The sequence below is a fragment of the Pristis pectinata genome, chromosome 10 (genome assembly GCF_009764475.1).
Source record: "Pristis pectinata isolate sPriPec2 chromosome 10, sPriPec2.1.pri, whole genome shotgun sequence".
NCBI classification, from domain to species: domain Eukaryota; kingdom Metazoa; phylum Chordata; class Chondrichthyes; order Rhinopristiformes; family Pristidae; genus Pristis; species Pristis pectinata.
This window is the reverse complement of record NC_067414.1, coordinates 68,616,851-68,632,641: the sequence shown is the minus strand read 5'-3', so window position 1 is coordinate 68,632,641 and position 15,791 is coordinate 68,616,851. Positions and strand designations below refer to the sequence as shown.

Below are 15,791 nucleotides of genomic sequence, written 5' to 3'. Positions count from 1 at the left end.
GCCTCGCTCACCAGTTGAAAAGGCCATTCAGCTGGGATATCAAAACATGTCATATAGCACTTAATGGGCCTTTCGACCCAGCTGGCCCATGCCGACCACCATTCCCATCTGAGCTAGTCCCATTTGGCCCATATTTCTCCAAACCTTTTGTATCCATGTATTCTGTCCAAGTGCCTTTTAAATGTCGTTAATGTACCTGTCTCAACCACTTCCTCTGGCACCTCATTCCATATACAGATCACCTGGGCGAAAGAGCTGCCCCTCAGGTTCCTATTAATTCTCTCGCCTCTCATTCCTAAACCTATGTCCACTAGTCTTGATTCCCCAACCCTAGGGAAAAAGACTGTGCTCATTGACTCTTTCTATGCTCCTCATGATTTTATACACCTCTATAATATCACCCTTCATTCTCCTACGCTCTAATAAATAAAGCCCCAACCTGTTCAACCACTCTCAATCCCTTGAATCCCACCAACATCCTTTTAAATCTCCTCTGCACTCTTTCCAGCTTAATGGCATCTTTCCAATACTGGGGTGACCAAAACTGAACATAATATTCTAAATGCAGCCTCTCCAATGTCTTGTACAACTGCATCTACAACTAATCCCAATTTATATACGCAATGCCCTGATTGACAAAGGCCAGCGTGCCAAAAGTCACCTTCACCTCACTGTCTACCTGTGATGCTACTTTCAGGGAACCACGTACTCCTAGGTCCCTCTATTACACTCCCCAGGGCCCTGCCGTTCATTGTGAAAGTCCTACCCTCATTTGTCTTCCCCAAAATGACACACCTCACATTTAGCCAAATTAAGTTAGATTTGCCATTCCTCGGCCCACTGACCCAGCTGATCAAGGTCCCTCTAATTTCTGATAACCATTTTCACTGTCTATGATAACACCTATTTTTGTGTCATCTGCAGACTTACTAACCAGGCCTTGTACATTCTTATCCAAATCATTGAGCTGATGACAAACAACAATGGGTCTATCACTGACTCCTGAAGAGCACCACTAGTCACTGGCCTCCAGTCTGAGAAACAACTTTCCACCATCACCCTCTGTTTTCAATTAGCTAGCTCTACCTGGATCCCATGCGATCCAACTTTCCATAGCAGCCTACCATGGGGAACCTCACCAAAGGCCTTACTGATGTCCATATAGACCACATCTACCACCCTGCTCCCATCGACCTTCTTGGTTACTTCTTCAAAAAAAAACCTCAATCAAATTCATGAGACATGATCTCCCACACACACACACAGCTGTGCTGCCTATCCCTAATCAACCCCTGTCAAATGCATATGTTATCTTATCCCTCAGAATCCTCTCTAGTAACTTACCTACCACAGATGTTGGGCTTACTGGTCTATAGTTCCCAGGTTTTTCTTTGCAGCCCTTCTTAAATAAAGGCATGACATTAGCCACCCTCCATTCTTCTGCACTTCACCCATCGCTAACGATGATGCATACGTCCCAGCCAGGGCTTCTACAATTTCTTCTATAGCTTCCTATAGTGTTCTTGGATATACCGGATCAGGCCCTGGAGATTTATCTACCTTCATACGTTTTAAGAAATCCAGCACCTCTTCTGCTGTAATGCGGACTATCCCCAAGACATCGCCATTAACTATCTCAAGTTCTGAAGTCTTCATGTCTTCCTCCATGGTAAAAACAAAGGATAAATATTCATTGAAGATCTTGCCCATCTCCTGTGGCTCCACACAAAGATGCTCACTTTGGTTTTTGTGGGCCCCTTCTCTCGCGCTCTGTAAACTTCTGCATCCCCTATACCCCTCCAGGGATTCACTTGATCCCAGCTGCCTGTCCTTATCCCATGCTGCCTCCTTTTTCCTGACCAGAGCCTCAATGTCTCTTGTCATATAGAATATTACAGCACAGTACACGTTCTTCGACCCACAATGTTGTGCCTACATTTTATCCTGCTCTAAGATCTATCTAACCCTTCCCTCCCACATAGCTCCCCATTTCTCTATCATTCATGTGTCTAAGAGTCTCTTGTGTATCTTAAATGTCCCTAATGTATCTGCCCCACAACCTCTGCCCGCAGTGCACTCCACGCACCCACCACTCTGTTTTTAAAAAAAAAACTTACCACTGACATTCCCCCTGTATCTTCCTCCAATCACCTTAAAATTATGCCCCTCCGTGTTAGCCATTGTCACCCTGGGAAAGTCTCTGACTGTCCACTGGATCTATGCCTCTTATCTTGTACACCTCTATCAAATCACATCTCATCCTCCTCCTCTCCAAAGAGAAAGGCCCTAGCTCACTCAACCTATCCTCATAAGACATGCTTTCCAATCCAGGCAACATCCTGGTAAATCTCCTCTGCATCCTCTCTAAAGCTTCCACATCCTTCCTATAATGAGGCGACCAGAACTGAACACAATTATCCAAGTGTGGTCTGACCAGAGTTCTAAAGAGCCGCAACATCACCTCAAGGCTCTTGAACTCAATACCCCGACTAATAAAGGCCAACACTCCATACGCCTTCTTAACAACCCTATCGACCTGCGTGGCAATCTTGAGGGATCTGTGGACCTGGACCCCAAGATCCCTCTGTTCCTCAACATTGCTAAGAGTCCTGCCAGTAACCTTGTATTCTGCTTTGAAGTTCGATCTCCCGAAGTGTATCACTTCACACTTATCTGGGTTGATCTCCATCTGCTACTTCTCAGCCCAGGTCTGCATTCTATCAATATCCTGTTGTAATCTACAGCAACCTTCTACACAATCCACTACACCACCAACCTTTGTATCATCAGCAAACTTACTAACTCGCCCTTCCACATCCTCATCCAAGTCATTTATAAAAATCACAAAGAGGAGGGGTCCCAGAACAGATCCCTGCGGAACACCACTGGTCACGGACCTCCAGGCAGAATACGCTCCACCTACCATCACCCTCTGTCTCCTATGGGTGAGCCAATTCTGAATCCACACAGCCAAGTTTCCCTGGATCCCATGCCTCCTGACTTTCTGAATAAGCCTTCCATGAAGAACCTTATCAAACCTTATCAAAATCCATGTACACCACATCCACTGCTCTACCTTCATCAATGTGCTTTGTCACATCCTCAAAGAATTCAATCAGTCTCGTGAGGCACGACCTGCCCCTCAAAGCCATGCTGACTGTCCCTAATCAGCCTATGCTTCTCTAAATGCCCATATATCCTGTCTCTAAGAATCTTTTCCAGTAATTTGCCCACCACTGAAGTAAGACTCACTGGTCTGTAATTCCCAAGGTTATCCCTACTCCCTTTCTTAAACAAAGGAACAACATTTGCCGCTCTCCAATCATCTGGAACAACTCCTGTGGTCAGTGAGGATGCAAAGATCGTCGCCAAAGGCGCAGCAATCTCTTCCCTCGCTTCCCATAATAGCCTTGGATATCCCGGGTTCCCTACTCCTGCCAGCCTTGCCCTTCACTTAAAAACATTTGACTGCTTTAGTTGCTAAGAATCATTCAAAAATCTTAAAACTATTCATGCAATTAAAAACACACTTAAGAACAAAAATTGAAAATACTTAAACTCAAACAAATTAAATAAGTTAACTAATAATCCCTCAAAGCCACTCCTCTTCATTAAAATGAACATTGAGGGTTCTCCATGGGGTCAGGTCCAATCCAGTGTGGGATGCTGGTGCAGATTCCACACCATTTGTGGTGTGGAATTGCTGCATCTTTCACTCCCTTACTGGACTCACTGATGATTCCAGCATATTAGAAAATATCTAGGATGTAATTACTAACGACTGACCTCCACTTGAGTATTTCAATCTTTGCATAGTTAAACTTGGAAAGGTTGGTCTTTACATGAACTGATGACATGTCTTCAAAGCGTTCTTGCCATATTTGAAGCAGAAATATTCAACATCATTAATTTCATTGGATCAATATTGGAAACACTTTTTAACTGAGCAGAAGTAAGCGTTTGTCGAAAGTAGTCTTCACCACAGAACAGTTCTGAAACAGCTAACCAGTTTACCTGATAAGTCTGAAACTTCATTAATTAGCTGTTCATTTGCATTATCTTGAACAACTGTCTTCTGATCGGAGACCAGTGATTCAAAACTTCAGCTAGGAATGGAAGAATGACATTCTCACTAGTCTTTGTTCAGAATATAACAATTTAAAAAAAAATCTGTGGAGCCAATTAACTGAATATTTTGATGATTTTCGATTTTTAGAAAATGGATGTGAGATTCCTGATCTGTACTGATGTTGCTGCCAGAGGAATTGACGTTCGTGGTGTTCCTTTTGGTGAGTGAAATATCTAATGGTTGTGTTGCTGCTCTTTAATTTAATACAATAATAATTTATTTTTACTTTCAAAAAATAGTAATTAATGTGACCCTTCCTGATGAAAAACAAAACTACGTTCATCGGATTGGACGAGTGGGAAGAGCTGACAGGTAAGACACCCAGTTTGTATTAACTCCATTTTTATGCAGTTCATAATGTTTTCCTTTATGTTGAATTTTTTTTAATGTAGCAAAGTAACGCTTAATTCTTTTTTTTAATTTAGAATGGGTTTAGCCATTTCCTTGGTGGCAACTGAGAAGGAAAAGGTAACCAATTGTATTAATCTTATTGTTATGATATGTTTTATTTTAGTGATTTTACATTATAATGCCTATAAATACTTTAAGTAGCTACTCTTTTGATTTATTTGACAGTTGTTTATGACCTCTTTAAGTTACAGATGCTTTTGGACATTGGTCTGATAGGTATTTATTATCCAGTAAAATCAAATCTATATGACAAACCTTTGTAGAGTGTACTCATAACATCATTATTTCTTCAGATCAACTGCTCTTAAGAATCTAGAATGCACGATAAACCCAGAAAATAATTTAATTAACCTTAACATATTCACTTTAACTTCTGAGATGGTGACATTGCCTGTATCCATTTTTTTTCTTCTATGGTTCACTGGCTGCTATTATCCCTCTGAATTGTCCAAAATTCTTTTTGACACTCTTTGTTCTTCAGATTTTTGCATGCCTTTCTTCTTCCTTGCTTAAACCCTGGCTGTTTCTATTTCCCACACCCTCTATTTCACAGCCAATGGTGGTCCTTAAGAGAACACAACCCCTTTCTAGTACAACTATCTACTCAGAATTTGCAGTGTATCATCTTCTTCCATTTTCAAAGCTTCTTGAAGACTTTTTGTTCAACCAGAAAAAGGAGTCGGTTTGTTCACAGATCATGGTTAATCCTTTATCTCAGTGTCACTTTCCTGTACGAACACCATTTCCCTGGGTTCCCTTAATATCTAAATCTCTATTGATCTCTTCGACATACAGTCAGTGACTGAACCTTCACTGCCCTCTTGGGTGTAAAATTCCAAAGATATATCCACAACATAAATCTATTTCTCATTTGTCCTGAATGGTAGTCTCCTTGTATTGAGACAGGCTTCTAGTTCTCGACATCCAGTGAAGGCAGGCATGAACTTTGCATCTACCCTATCAAATCCAGTTAGGTTTTTGTACTTTTCAATGAGATCATCTCTCATGACTCTAAACCCCCGAGCTTTTGTGTGCAACCTTATTGAAAACCATCTAAAAATCCAGGTATGTCACATCAAGTGGCTCATTTTCAACAGCAGTATTCTGCTGTTTACAACTTCAAGTTGTTATGGATTTGTCAAACATGATTTCCTTTCGTAAATCCATGTTCACAATATTCAATCCTACTGTTATTTTCTACGTGGACTGATAACCACCTCCTTAATAATAGGTTCTAGTATTTTCCTTATTACTGCTAACAGGCTAGCTGGTTTATAATTCCTGTTTTTTTTCTCTCCCTCTTTTAAATAATGGGGTTTCTTTGCTACTTTCCAACCTGTGGGAACCATTCTAGAACTTGTGGAATTTTGAGGATGACATCTGGTGCATCCACAGCCATATCCATCACCTTCAAAACCCTTGAATGCAGGTCATAACGAATTAGAGGATATCGCCTTTCAGCCATATTAATTTACCTAATGCTAGTTTCTTTGGGCACTTCATTCACTCTGGATCTGTAATTCTCCATCTTTTCCAAGAAATTTTCTGTCTTCTACAAATACGGACACAATACAATTGATTAATTTCTCTGCCATTTCTTTGTTGCACCACATAATTTTTCCAGTCAGACAGTTCTTGATTAATTTTAGCTCATACTTTTCTTTTTACATATAGAAACTCTTAAATCTGTCTTACAAGTTTATTCTTGTACCTTCTCCCTTCTTATCTATGTCTTTGTGTTCCTTTGCAAAATTCAGAAGTTTTTCAAATCCTAGATCTTGCTATTTCTTTTATATCTTGTTTCCTCAGTGTCTCTTCAGCAGGCTGATCTAGAAAACCATCACTTTTGTACATCATAAATACATCCTTCACTCTATTGAAGTACATTTGGTTTTCCTGGGCTTTATGTAGTTTAAAATGCCCTTTGATTGTGGTATTTCTTCAGCAATCCTTCAGGATCGGGATGGCTTGTTTTCACTCCAGTTTTGTGGGCTCTGAAGTAGCCGATGGGGCCAGTGTGGGAATTGCAAACTTCCACAAATGAAGTAGGAAATGGTTGATAGGGTGCTGGGTGGGTAGTTTGTTAGAAAGTGTTTCTTGCTCTACTTGTGCAGAGTTTTCATATGTTCCTGATGTGTGACCTCTGGATTCTCATACCATCCCAAATGCTCCTCCTCCACTTTGAGGACATTCTTGAACCTTTTTCTCTGACTGCTTTCCCATGCCCAAGCTCAGAATAGAGTGCTCATTTTGGGAGTCTGTGGGGCATACGAGTGATGTGGCCTGCCCAGCATAGCCAACTGAATGTAATTAGGGTGTCAATGCTAGGGGTGTTGGCTTTGGAGATGATATTGATGTTAGTTTGCCTCTCCTTCCAATGAATTTGGAGGATTTTGCAGAAAACTCATTGGTATTTCCCCAGTGCCTTGAGATACCTGTTGGAGGCAATTCAGATCTCAGAAGCATATAAGAGGGCAGGAATCACTGTTGCCCAGTAGAGTGTGGGTTTTGTGCCTTTACCGAGGCCTTGGTAAATGAATACCTTTTTCCTCAATCTACCTGAAGCTGTGCTGGAGCATTGAAGGCGGCGAATTTCATTATTGATGTTTGCCTTTGCCAAGAGTTGGTTCCCAAAACGTGGAAAGTGGTCTACATGTTCCAGAATCTTGCCATCAGTCTTTATTGTCAAAGAACAATGCAGTGCAGTGGGGTCAGATTGGTAGATCCCAGCTCTTCAAGTATACTCCCAAGTAGTGTTTAAATATGAGTGCTTCTTCCTCTATTACTTTTTCAAAAAGTTCCAGATCCCTACCACCCTCTGGGTGAGAAGAAATAATCTTACTGGTATTGGTTTATTATTGTCACTTGTACCGAGGTACAGTGAAAAGCTTGTCTTACGAACCAATCATACTGGTCAATTCATTACACAGTGCAGTTACACTGAGTTAGTACAAAGTGCATTGATGTAGTACAGGTAAAAAAAAAACAGTAACAGTACAGAGTAAAGTGTCACAGCTACAGAGAAAGTGCAGTGCAATAAGGTGCAAGGTCACAATGAGGTAGGTCATGAGGTCATAGTCCATCTCACTGTATAAAGGAACTGTTCAATAGTCTTATCACAGTGGGGTAGAAGCTATCCTCAAGTCTGGTGGTGCGTGCCTTCAGGCTCCTGTATCTTCTACCCAATGGAAGAGGAGAGAAGAGAGAATGTCCCGGGTGGGTGGCATCTTGATTATGCTGGATGCTTCACCAAGACAACAAGAGGTAAAGACAGAGTCCATGGAGGGGAGACTGGTGTCCGTGATGCGCTGCGCTGTGTCCACAACTCTCTGCAGTTTCTTGTGGTCCTGGGCAGAGCAGTTGCCGTACCAAGCCATGATACATCCAGATAGGATGCTTCCTATGATGCATCCGTAAAAGTTGGTGAGAGTCAAAGGGGACAAACCGAATTTCGTTAGCCTCCTGAGGAAGTAGAGGTGCTGGTGAGCTTTCTTGGCCATGGCAGCTACGTGATTTGACCAGGACAGGCTGTTGGTGATGTTTACTCCCAGGAACTTGAAGCTCTCAAACCTCTTGACCTCATTCGCTTCCCTACCCAATTCCCCTCGTACTTCTTCCAATTATTTTAAATCTTTTCATGTGGCCAGCATTTAGAAACCACTGACAAGCAGTCATTTACTTTTAATGACTTATAGGTTTGGTATCATGTCTGTGGAACTCGTGGAAGAGGTTGCTATAACACCAGGCTGAAGGATCAAGGTGGATGTACCATATGGTACAATGAAATGCAGGTACATTAATTTACTATATTTTATAGACATTTGCTTCATTAAGTTGCAGCAATTATATTGTCAAAAATGTATAAACTCAGTCATTAAAAAAAACTATGGGCCCCAGCTATGCCTGCCTCTGTCGGCTACGTGAAACAGTTCCAAGCCCATACAGGTAACGCTCCCCCAACTCTTTCTCCACTGCATTGGGGCTGCTTCCCACCCCCGTGCAGAGCTTGTCAAGTTCATTAACTTAGCCCTCAGATTCACTTGGTCCATCTCTGACACCTCTCTCTCTACCTCCATCTCCAGAGACAGATTAACAACAGACATCTTCTACAAACTCGCTGACTCCCCACAGTTACCTCGACTACACCTCTTCCCATCCTATCACTTGTAAGGATGCCATCCCCTTCTCCCAGTTCCTCCACCTCTGCCACATCTGTTCCCATGATGAGGCTTTCCATTCTAGGACATCAGAGATGTCCACCTTTTTCAGTAACTGGGGTTTCCCTTCCATCACCATCAGTGCTGCCCTTACCCGAATCTCCTCCACTTCTCGCATGTTTGCCCTCACCCCCCCCCCCCCCCCAATCACAGGGACAGGGTTCTCCTTGTCCTCACCTATTACCTTACGAGCCTGCATATCCAACGCATCATTCTCCGCAACTTCTGCCACCTCCAACGGAACCCTACCATCAGGCACATCTTCCCCTCACCCCCTCTCTCTGCTTTCCAAAGGGACGCTCTCTTGGCGACTCCCTTGTCCACTCGTCCCTCCCCACTGATAACCTCCTTGGCACTTATGCCTGCAACTGCACCAACTGCTACACCTGTCCCCACACTTCCTCTCTCATCACCATTCAGGGTCCCACACAATCCTTCCAGGTGAGGCAGTGCTTCACCTGTGAGTCTGAGGGTGTCATATATTGCATCTGTTGTGGCCTCCTGTACATTGGTGAGACCCGACGTAGATTGGATGACCACTTCGTTGAGCACCTTCCTTTCATCTGCCGCAACAGCCAGGACCTCCCGGTGGCCAGCCGCTTCAATTCCACATCCCATTCCCATACTGACATGTCTATCCATGACCTCCTCTACTGCCACGTTGAGGCCAGACGCAGGTTGGAGGAACAACGCCTCATATTCCAACCTTGGGAGTCTCCAACCTGATGGCCTCAACATTGATTTCTCTAACCTGGTAATCCCATTCCTTTTTCTTCCCCCACTCCCCACTTTGTCTTGCCTTATTCCTGTGGCTCCCTTCCCCTACCTTGATAACCTGCCCATCTCTTCTCCTCCCTCCTGTATCTTTTATTCCATGGTCCACCGCCATCTTCTACTGGATTCCTCCTCCTTCAGCTTTTGCTCTCTTCCTTTCCAGTCCTGATGAAGCAACTCAGCCTGAAACGTCGACTGTTTATTTCCCTCCATAGATGCTGCCTGACCTGCTGAGTTCCTCCAGCACTTCTTGTGTATTGCTCCAGATTCCAGCATCTGCAGGATTTTTTGTCTCCATTTAAAAAATATTAGTCATTTTGCAATTGTCTCTAAATGTTGTTCAAATGTTTAAACTTTAAACCTACCTCTCTTTAAGGCAACCGTATATTTTGAACTTTTGAAAATGGTTAACCCTTGAACTGCTTCTGTATGTAATTAACATTTAACGAGCAGTAATCTATTAAACATTTGATTACCAAACTTGAGTGACCATTTGCTAACTATTGTAAAGTTGGACATCAACTAGCTTTTTTTTCCTCGAAAGTTTGGGTAAAAGTTAATAAGATTTTTTGCTTCTCTAATGTTAAGATTGATTGAGTACACTTATAAACGTATAACCACAACTTTGGTGATTACAAACTCTTCTTAACTACAGAGTTAAATATCCCAAAGCTATCATATAATGTCTCAAAATGCAGTATGAGTACAGGAAATTTAGAATATGGGAATTAGGGTGTAATGCTGTTTAACATTCCTGTATAACTTGTGAAATCTTTTTGCAAAACCATGCTCATAAGTCCATATATTTCACCTATGCTGTCTGTCTGTTGTCATGCCAAGGGAAAGCTGTATTAGTTTTCATTTATTGGGTTTATAGCTGTAAATAAGCACATTCTGAGGATGGTTAATTTGCTGCCACGCAAAAATCAGAGTAGTTATTTTTCTACAGTGTTGGAACTGACCTTGGCCAAACTAAAGACATTAGGAACATGATTAGACTTTCTAATGGGATTGTTTTACATCTGGTACAAGATGTGACCAATTCAAAATGACTTGGTAATGTTCACGTTAAATCAGGTTGGAACCAACAGCTCTTGCTCTTCTCCAAGTAGAAGTTTAACCAGACTGTATGTTTAAAAGCAGAATTGGCCACATCCCCTGACCCATCTTCCCTAAAAGGGTAATCTGTGCTATATTTCTAGGTTGGTTCCTGGAAAGTGGAAAGGTTGGCCAGATTGGGCCTCTACAGAGTGGATTTAGAAGAACATGAGATAGTCTGTTGAAGTATGTAAGATTCTGAAAGGGCTTGTTGGTAGATGTTGAAAGGGTATCACATTGGCACAGCTCTAGGCACTCAGGTTTAATCATGACCTTGGGTGCCATCTGTATATGAGATTGTATTTTCTCCCTGTGACTGCATAGGTTTCCCTTGGGCACCGTGGTTTCCTCTCATATCCCAAAGATGTGCTGGTATATTAATTAGCTGTTGTAGATTGCCCTTAGTGTTGGTAGTTTGCAGAAGAATCAGGGGTAGTTGATGGGCATGTGTTGGGTTACAGGGAAGTAACTTTGGGGAATGGAGATGCTCTGAGTGTTGGCAAAGGCTGTGAGATGAATTGCTTCCAGTGTTGTAAGGAAATAGGAAAACATTTCTCCTTGTGTGAAGATACAGAACCAGGAGACAGAAGGGATTAGCCATTTTGGAGATGGGGAATGTTTGGTATTCTCAAACCCAAAGAGCTATGGAGGCTGACTTTCGGGGAGATGAGGATTATGGAGAGAAGTGTTGAGGTTAAGATCAGGTCAGCCATTCTCATTTATCTGTGGATGAGCTTTACGGGGCTGTATAACCAATTCCCTACTTGTGTTTTCTCATAACTTATGAGCTTTCTCATTCCCATCTTTTAAAAAAAGATTGAATTTGCCAACATGAAAATTGGTGAAGTATAGTGGAAGATTTTTGTGCCGTCATAGTACTAATGTTCATTTCACCTGAGTGAAAAGACTTTAAGTGGATTGAGAACTAAGAAATGTTTTCTCTATTATTTTTCCACCCATCCTGGCCACCTTTGTTTTTAAACAAGTTGTTGACTGACATTGAAGAGCACTTAAACGTCATCATCTCTCAAGTTGAGCCTGACCTAAAAATTCCAGTGGATGAATTTGACGGTAAAGTAGTCTATGGACAAAAAAGAGCATTAGGAGGTGAGTATTTTGGATAAGAACTTCATTAGAGTGTTATATCTCAGTTTATTTAAAAGAAAATTAGTCTATTCAACCATAATTTTTGAATAAAGTCATAGAATGCATAAAGCAGAAGAAGGCCATTTGATATGTGTGATACCATACTTGTTCTTTGAAAGATTTGTCACAGTTATTCGTGGCCCCTGCTCTTGCCCTATATCTTTGTATTTTCTTTCCCTTCAAGTAACTATCCAGTCACCTTTTTAAAAATTACTTTTGAATTCTCTGCCGCCATGCTTTTTAGGCAATGCATTCAAAATGCAACAATTTGTCTTTTTAACAATTCCTAAAATTGCCTCTGCTCCTTTTGCTATTCAGATTAAGTTTGTGCCCTCTTACCAATGCTTCTGCGACTTTGAAAGACGTATTAAGTTTTTCTGAATTCATCAATGGGGTGTGGTTGTCATTGGCAAGGATAGTTTTTATTGCCCAAACATAATTGCCTTTGAAACTAGGCTAGAATATAAAAGCAACGATGTAATGCTGAGGCTTTGTATGGCATTGGTCAGACCACATTTGGAGTATCATGAGCAGTTTTGGGCCCCATACCTAAGGAAGGATGTGCTGGCATTGGAGAGGGTCCAGAGGAGGTTTATAAGAATGATCCCGGGAATGAAAGGGTTAATGTGAGGAACATCTGGTTCTGGGCCTGTACTTGCTGGAGTTTAGAAGGATGAGGGGGCATCTCATTGAAACCTACTGCATATTGAAAGTCCTGGATAGAGTGGATGTGGAGAGGATGTATCTAGTAGTGGGAGAGTCTTGGACCAGAGGGCACAGGCTCAGAATAGAAGGACATCCCTTTAGAATAGAAGGATATCCCTTTAGAACAGAGATGAGGAGGAACTTCTTTAGCCAGAGGGTGGTGAATTTGTGGAATTCATTGCCGCAGATGGCTGTAGAGGTCAAGTTATTGGATATATATGAAGTGGAGATTGATAGGTTCTTGATTAGTAAGGGTGTCAAAGGTTACAGAGAGAAGGCAGGAGAATGGTGTTGAGAGGGAGAAATAAAAAGCCATGATTGGCAGAGCAGACTCAATGGGCCGAATGGCCTAATTCTGCTCCTATGTCTTATGGAAACTTCTAAGTAATCCACTCACGTTTAAAGGGCAATTGGAAAAGACAGCCTATTCTAATCTGTAAATTGAACCAAATGGAACTTTATCATAAAAATCTGGTACTTGTATAGATAATATTACTGGGGATATTCAAGTCCCAGGTTGACTTGAATGGTGGAAGTTGAACTTGTGAAGTAGTAGCTCAGTCCGCTGGATTACTAATACAATATTATAACCATAATGCTTTTGTATCGCCGGAGTCCAACTCCTCTGTACTTACCTCCTGCAAATTTAGAAAGTAAAGTTTTGTGTTGGGTGCTATACTATGGAACATATTCAGGAAAAAGTAGTCCTGGAGCAACAGCCCACTGGCGTCAGATCACCTTCAGGAGTGAGGAAAACCAGCTCTGTCTGAAACTAAATCAATTTGAGTGATACACAGTTGTCCCGACGTGCTTTGTGCTCTTGCCATTTTTGGTATCTCTTTTCACTGCTGTCAAAGAATGAAATTTTAAATATAATTGTATGCATAGGTTCTCTTTTACAAATTTTATTTGGGTCATTTGTTGAGCTGCTTCCATCAAGTCAAAGAATAGTAATCTCCAATGGCTTCTTTGGTAATGAATGTGTGCCACATAAACTGAAGTGTTTTAACTCTAACCAAGTGATTTAAATGTCTTAATTTTCACTTTCTTGTTCTTCCTCTTGGCAGGTGGCCAGTACAAGGGTCATGTTGATGCTTTGGCACCTTCAGTACAAGAGCTGGCTGCTCTTGAAAAGGAGGCTCAATCCTCTTTCTTACATTTTGGCTATCTTCCCAACCAACTGTTCAGGCGCTTTTGATTGCAACATGCGCCTTAATTTAGTTCAGCAAAGAAACTGACAAGTAACTAAAGAAGCTTGAAGATGTTTATTACTGCAAAATGACATCTAGAAATTGTTAACAATCACGAGGGTCTGCACGTTGACCTCTGTTTCAGAGCTTGACAGTTTTTACACCGATCTAATGTGACAATGAAATATCAGATGTCAGAATTGTTCTGGTGAATAAACTGTTCAAAAAAAAAATCCTGTGGGTTGTATGATTTGACAAAATATGGAAAGTGATGATTTTAAATGTGTACTTTTTTATTAATTCTACATAGGAAATGATCATGTTTTCATGCTAGCTGAGCAGATTCAAGGAATCACCGTAAAGTAGTAGTTACTGAAGCTATTGGTTATTCACAGTTCAATGTATGGCTAATAGTAAGTCTGCTTTTAGTCGAAGAGTTTGCTGTCTACTAGTCTGTGTGGAAAAGGGGATGTTATTTTATCATGTTCTTTCCACTCCATTGCCTTGGGGACTTCAAATATAAATCCAGATTGGTCTGATTTTTATATAAAAACATCCATTCAATGTAGTTAGGTTCCTTTGTACAATTTTAACCAGAGTTAAAGCCATAATGTGGCATAAAAGCAATTGATGTTAGAATGCAGATGCTTCATTCTCCATCACAAACATGACCTATTAGCATGGCACAGTATAGTACCAGAATACTTAGGGAAAACTCATTTTAATGCTGCTTTGCATTCAAGACTCTTTATTGTCTTAATGTGGACAATAGCCAATCAAAATGAGCAGTTATGATTGCAATTCCTAAGCCCATATCTCTTGAATGTCATCTGAGCTATAAACAGTACCTGCTGAGAAAGTGATTCTTTCCCAAAATTCATACAGCTAAGCTTCAAAACTGTGGCAGATTAGGTTCCTAAGATTTATAGTCGAGCCTTAACACAAGTTGTTGATTTAGTGATACCTCCATTTTTTTTGGAAACAATAATGTTTCACGTGACTTTGAAATGTTCATGCGACTCTTCAGTTGCCTCTGTTAATCATGCAAGCTTCCTATACAGAACCATTTGGTTACTGGCCTGTGTGGTAATGCTTATAAGTGCAATTCAGTACAAAGTAGCAACATCCTTCAGAGCCACTAGGGGGAGGCTAAGATTGCAAATTCGGAAAATCAAAAAGGTGCAGATGCTGGAAATATTCTGCAGGTCAGGCAGCATCTGTAGAAGGAGAAACAGTAAATGTTTTAAGTCAAAAAACCCTTTGTCAGAGCTCTCACCATCAGAATTATATTTTCTGAAGCTATAATTAAATGATATGCTCGTCTGCATCAGACGTTTTTAATATCTGTATTAGTGATGGTACGTCATTACTTATGGCACTGTTCCCTTTTTAAAACCGGAAACGATTGTCTTTGAAATAGTTATTTTTAAATTAATACACTATTGATTTTCTAAAATCTCTTTCACCTTCATCCACCAAATATATTCCTTAGCATTATGGTTTCTCAAAGTGGAAATATGTTCACAGTATTATTAAGGAACTTAAACCAATTAATTTTTATTCATTTTGTTCATTGTGTTGAAGCTATTTTGCTGAAGTTGGTGATAAATCTTCCAGGTTTTCCATGAGCTGGTTAGGCACAAGTCGTGCACTGTTTTCTACCTTAAAGGTTTGTTCTATAGATGTCCCAAGCCTTGGGCATGGAACTGAAGTGAGAAAGTACCCTAGCAAAGGATAAACATACTGAATAGCAAAATTTGAAAAGCTGAGAAAGGAATAAGATGCAGGATGTATACTTGGGCAATCAACAAAATAGATAATTCAGATGATAAATTATCAGGGCATCCTGATGCCACACTGATTCAAATGCCTTGATGATGGGGAATGTCACTTGCATCCCACCTCTGGAGTTCAACTACTTGTTTGGACAAAGCTATAATAAAGTCTGGAGCAGAGTTTCCTGGCAAAACCCAATTTGAGCAGGCTGAGGATGAAGATGTTTGTGGAGCTGCCAACTTTTTTCTGTTTAATTGCACACCATTTGTGTTGTGATGTAGGATTGCAGAGCTTTGATCAGGTCCATAGATTGTGGGATTGGTTAGCTCTGTCTGTTACATGCTG

General features: G+C 41.0%; 1 protein-coding gene across 1 annotated transcript in view; it reads left to right on the top strand.

The window, feature by feature from the left end:
- Nucleotides 1–13,862, top strand: part of ddx1 (DEAD (Asp-Glu-Ala-Asp) box helicase 1) — a 35,258-nt gene extending 21,396 nt beyond the window's left edge. Inside the window, exons 21-26 of the mRNA XM_052024301.1 lie at nt 4,217–4,289; nt 4,369–4,441; nt 4,555–4,597; nt 8,236–8,331; nt 11,616–11,736; nt 13,548–13,862. Coding sequence (XP_051880261.1) covers nt 4,217–4,289; nt 4,369–4,441; nt 4,555–4,597; nt 8,236–8,331; nt 11,616–11,736; nt 13,548–13,678 — 537 coding nt within the window. The 3' untranslated portion in view covers nt 13,679–13,862. The remainder of the gene's footprint in view (nt 1–4,216; nt 4,290–4,368; nt 4,442–4,554; nt 4,598–8,235; nt 8,332–11,615; nt 11,737–13,547) is intronic.
- The last annotated feature ends 1,929 nt before the right edge of the window (nt 13,863–15,791 follow it).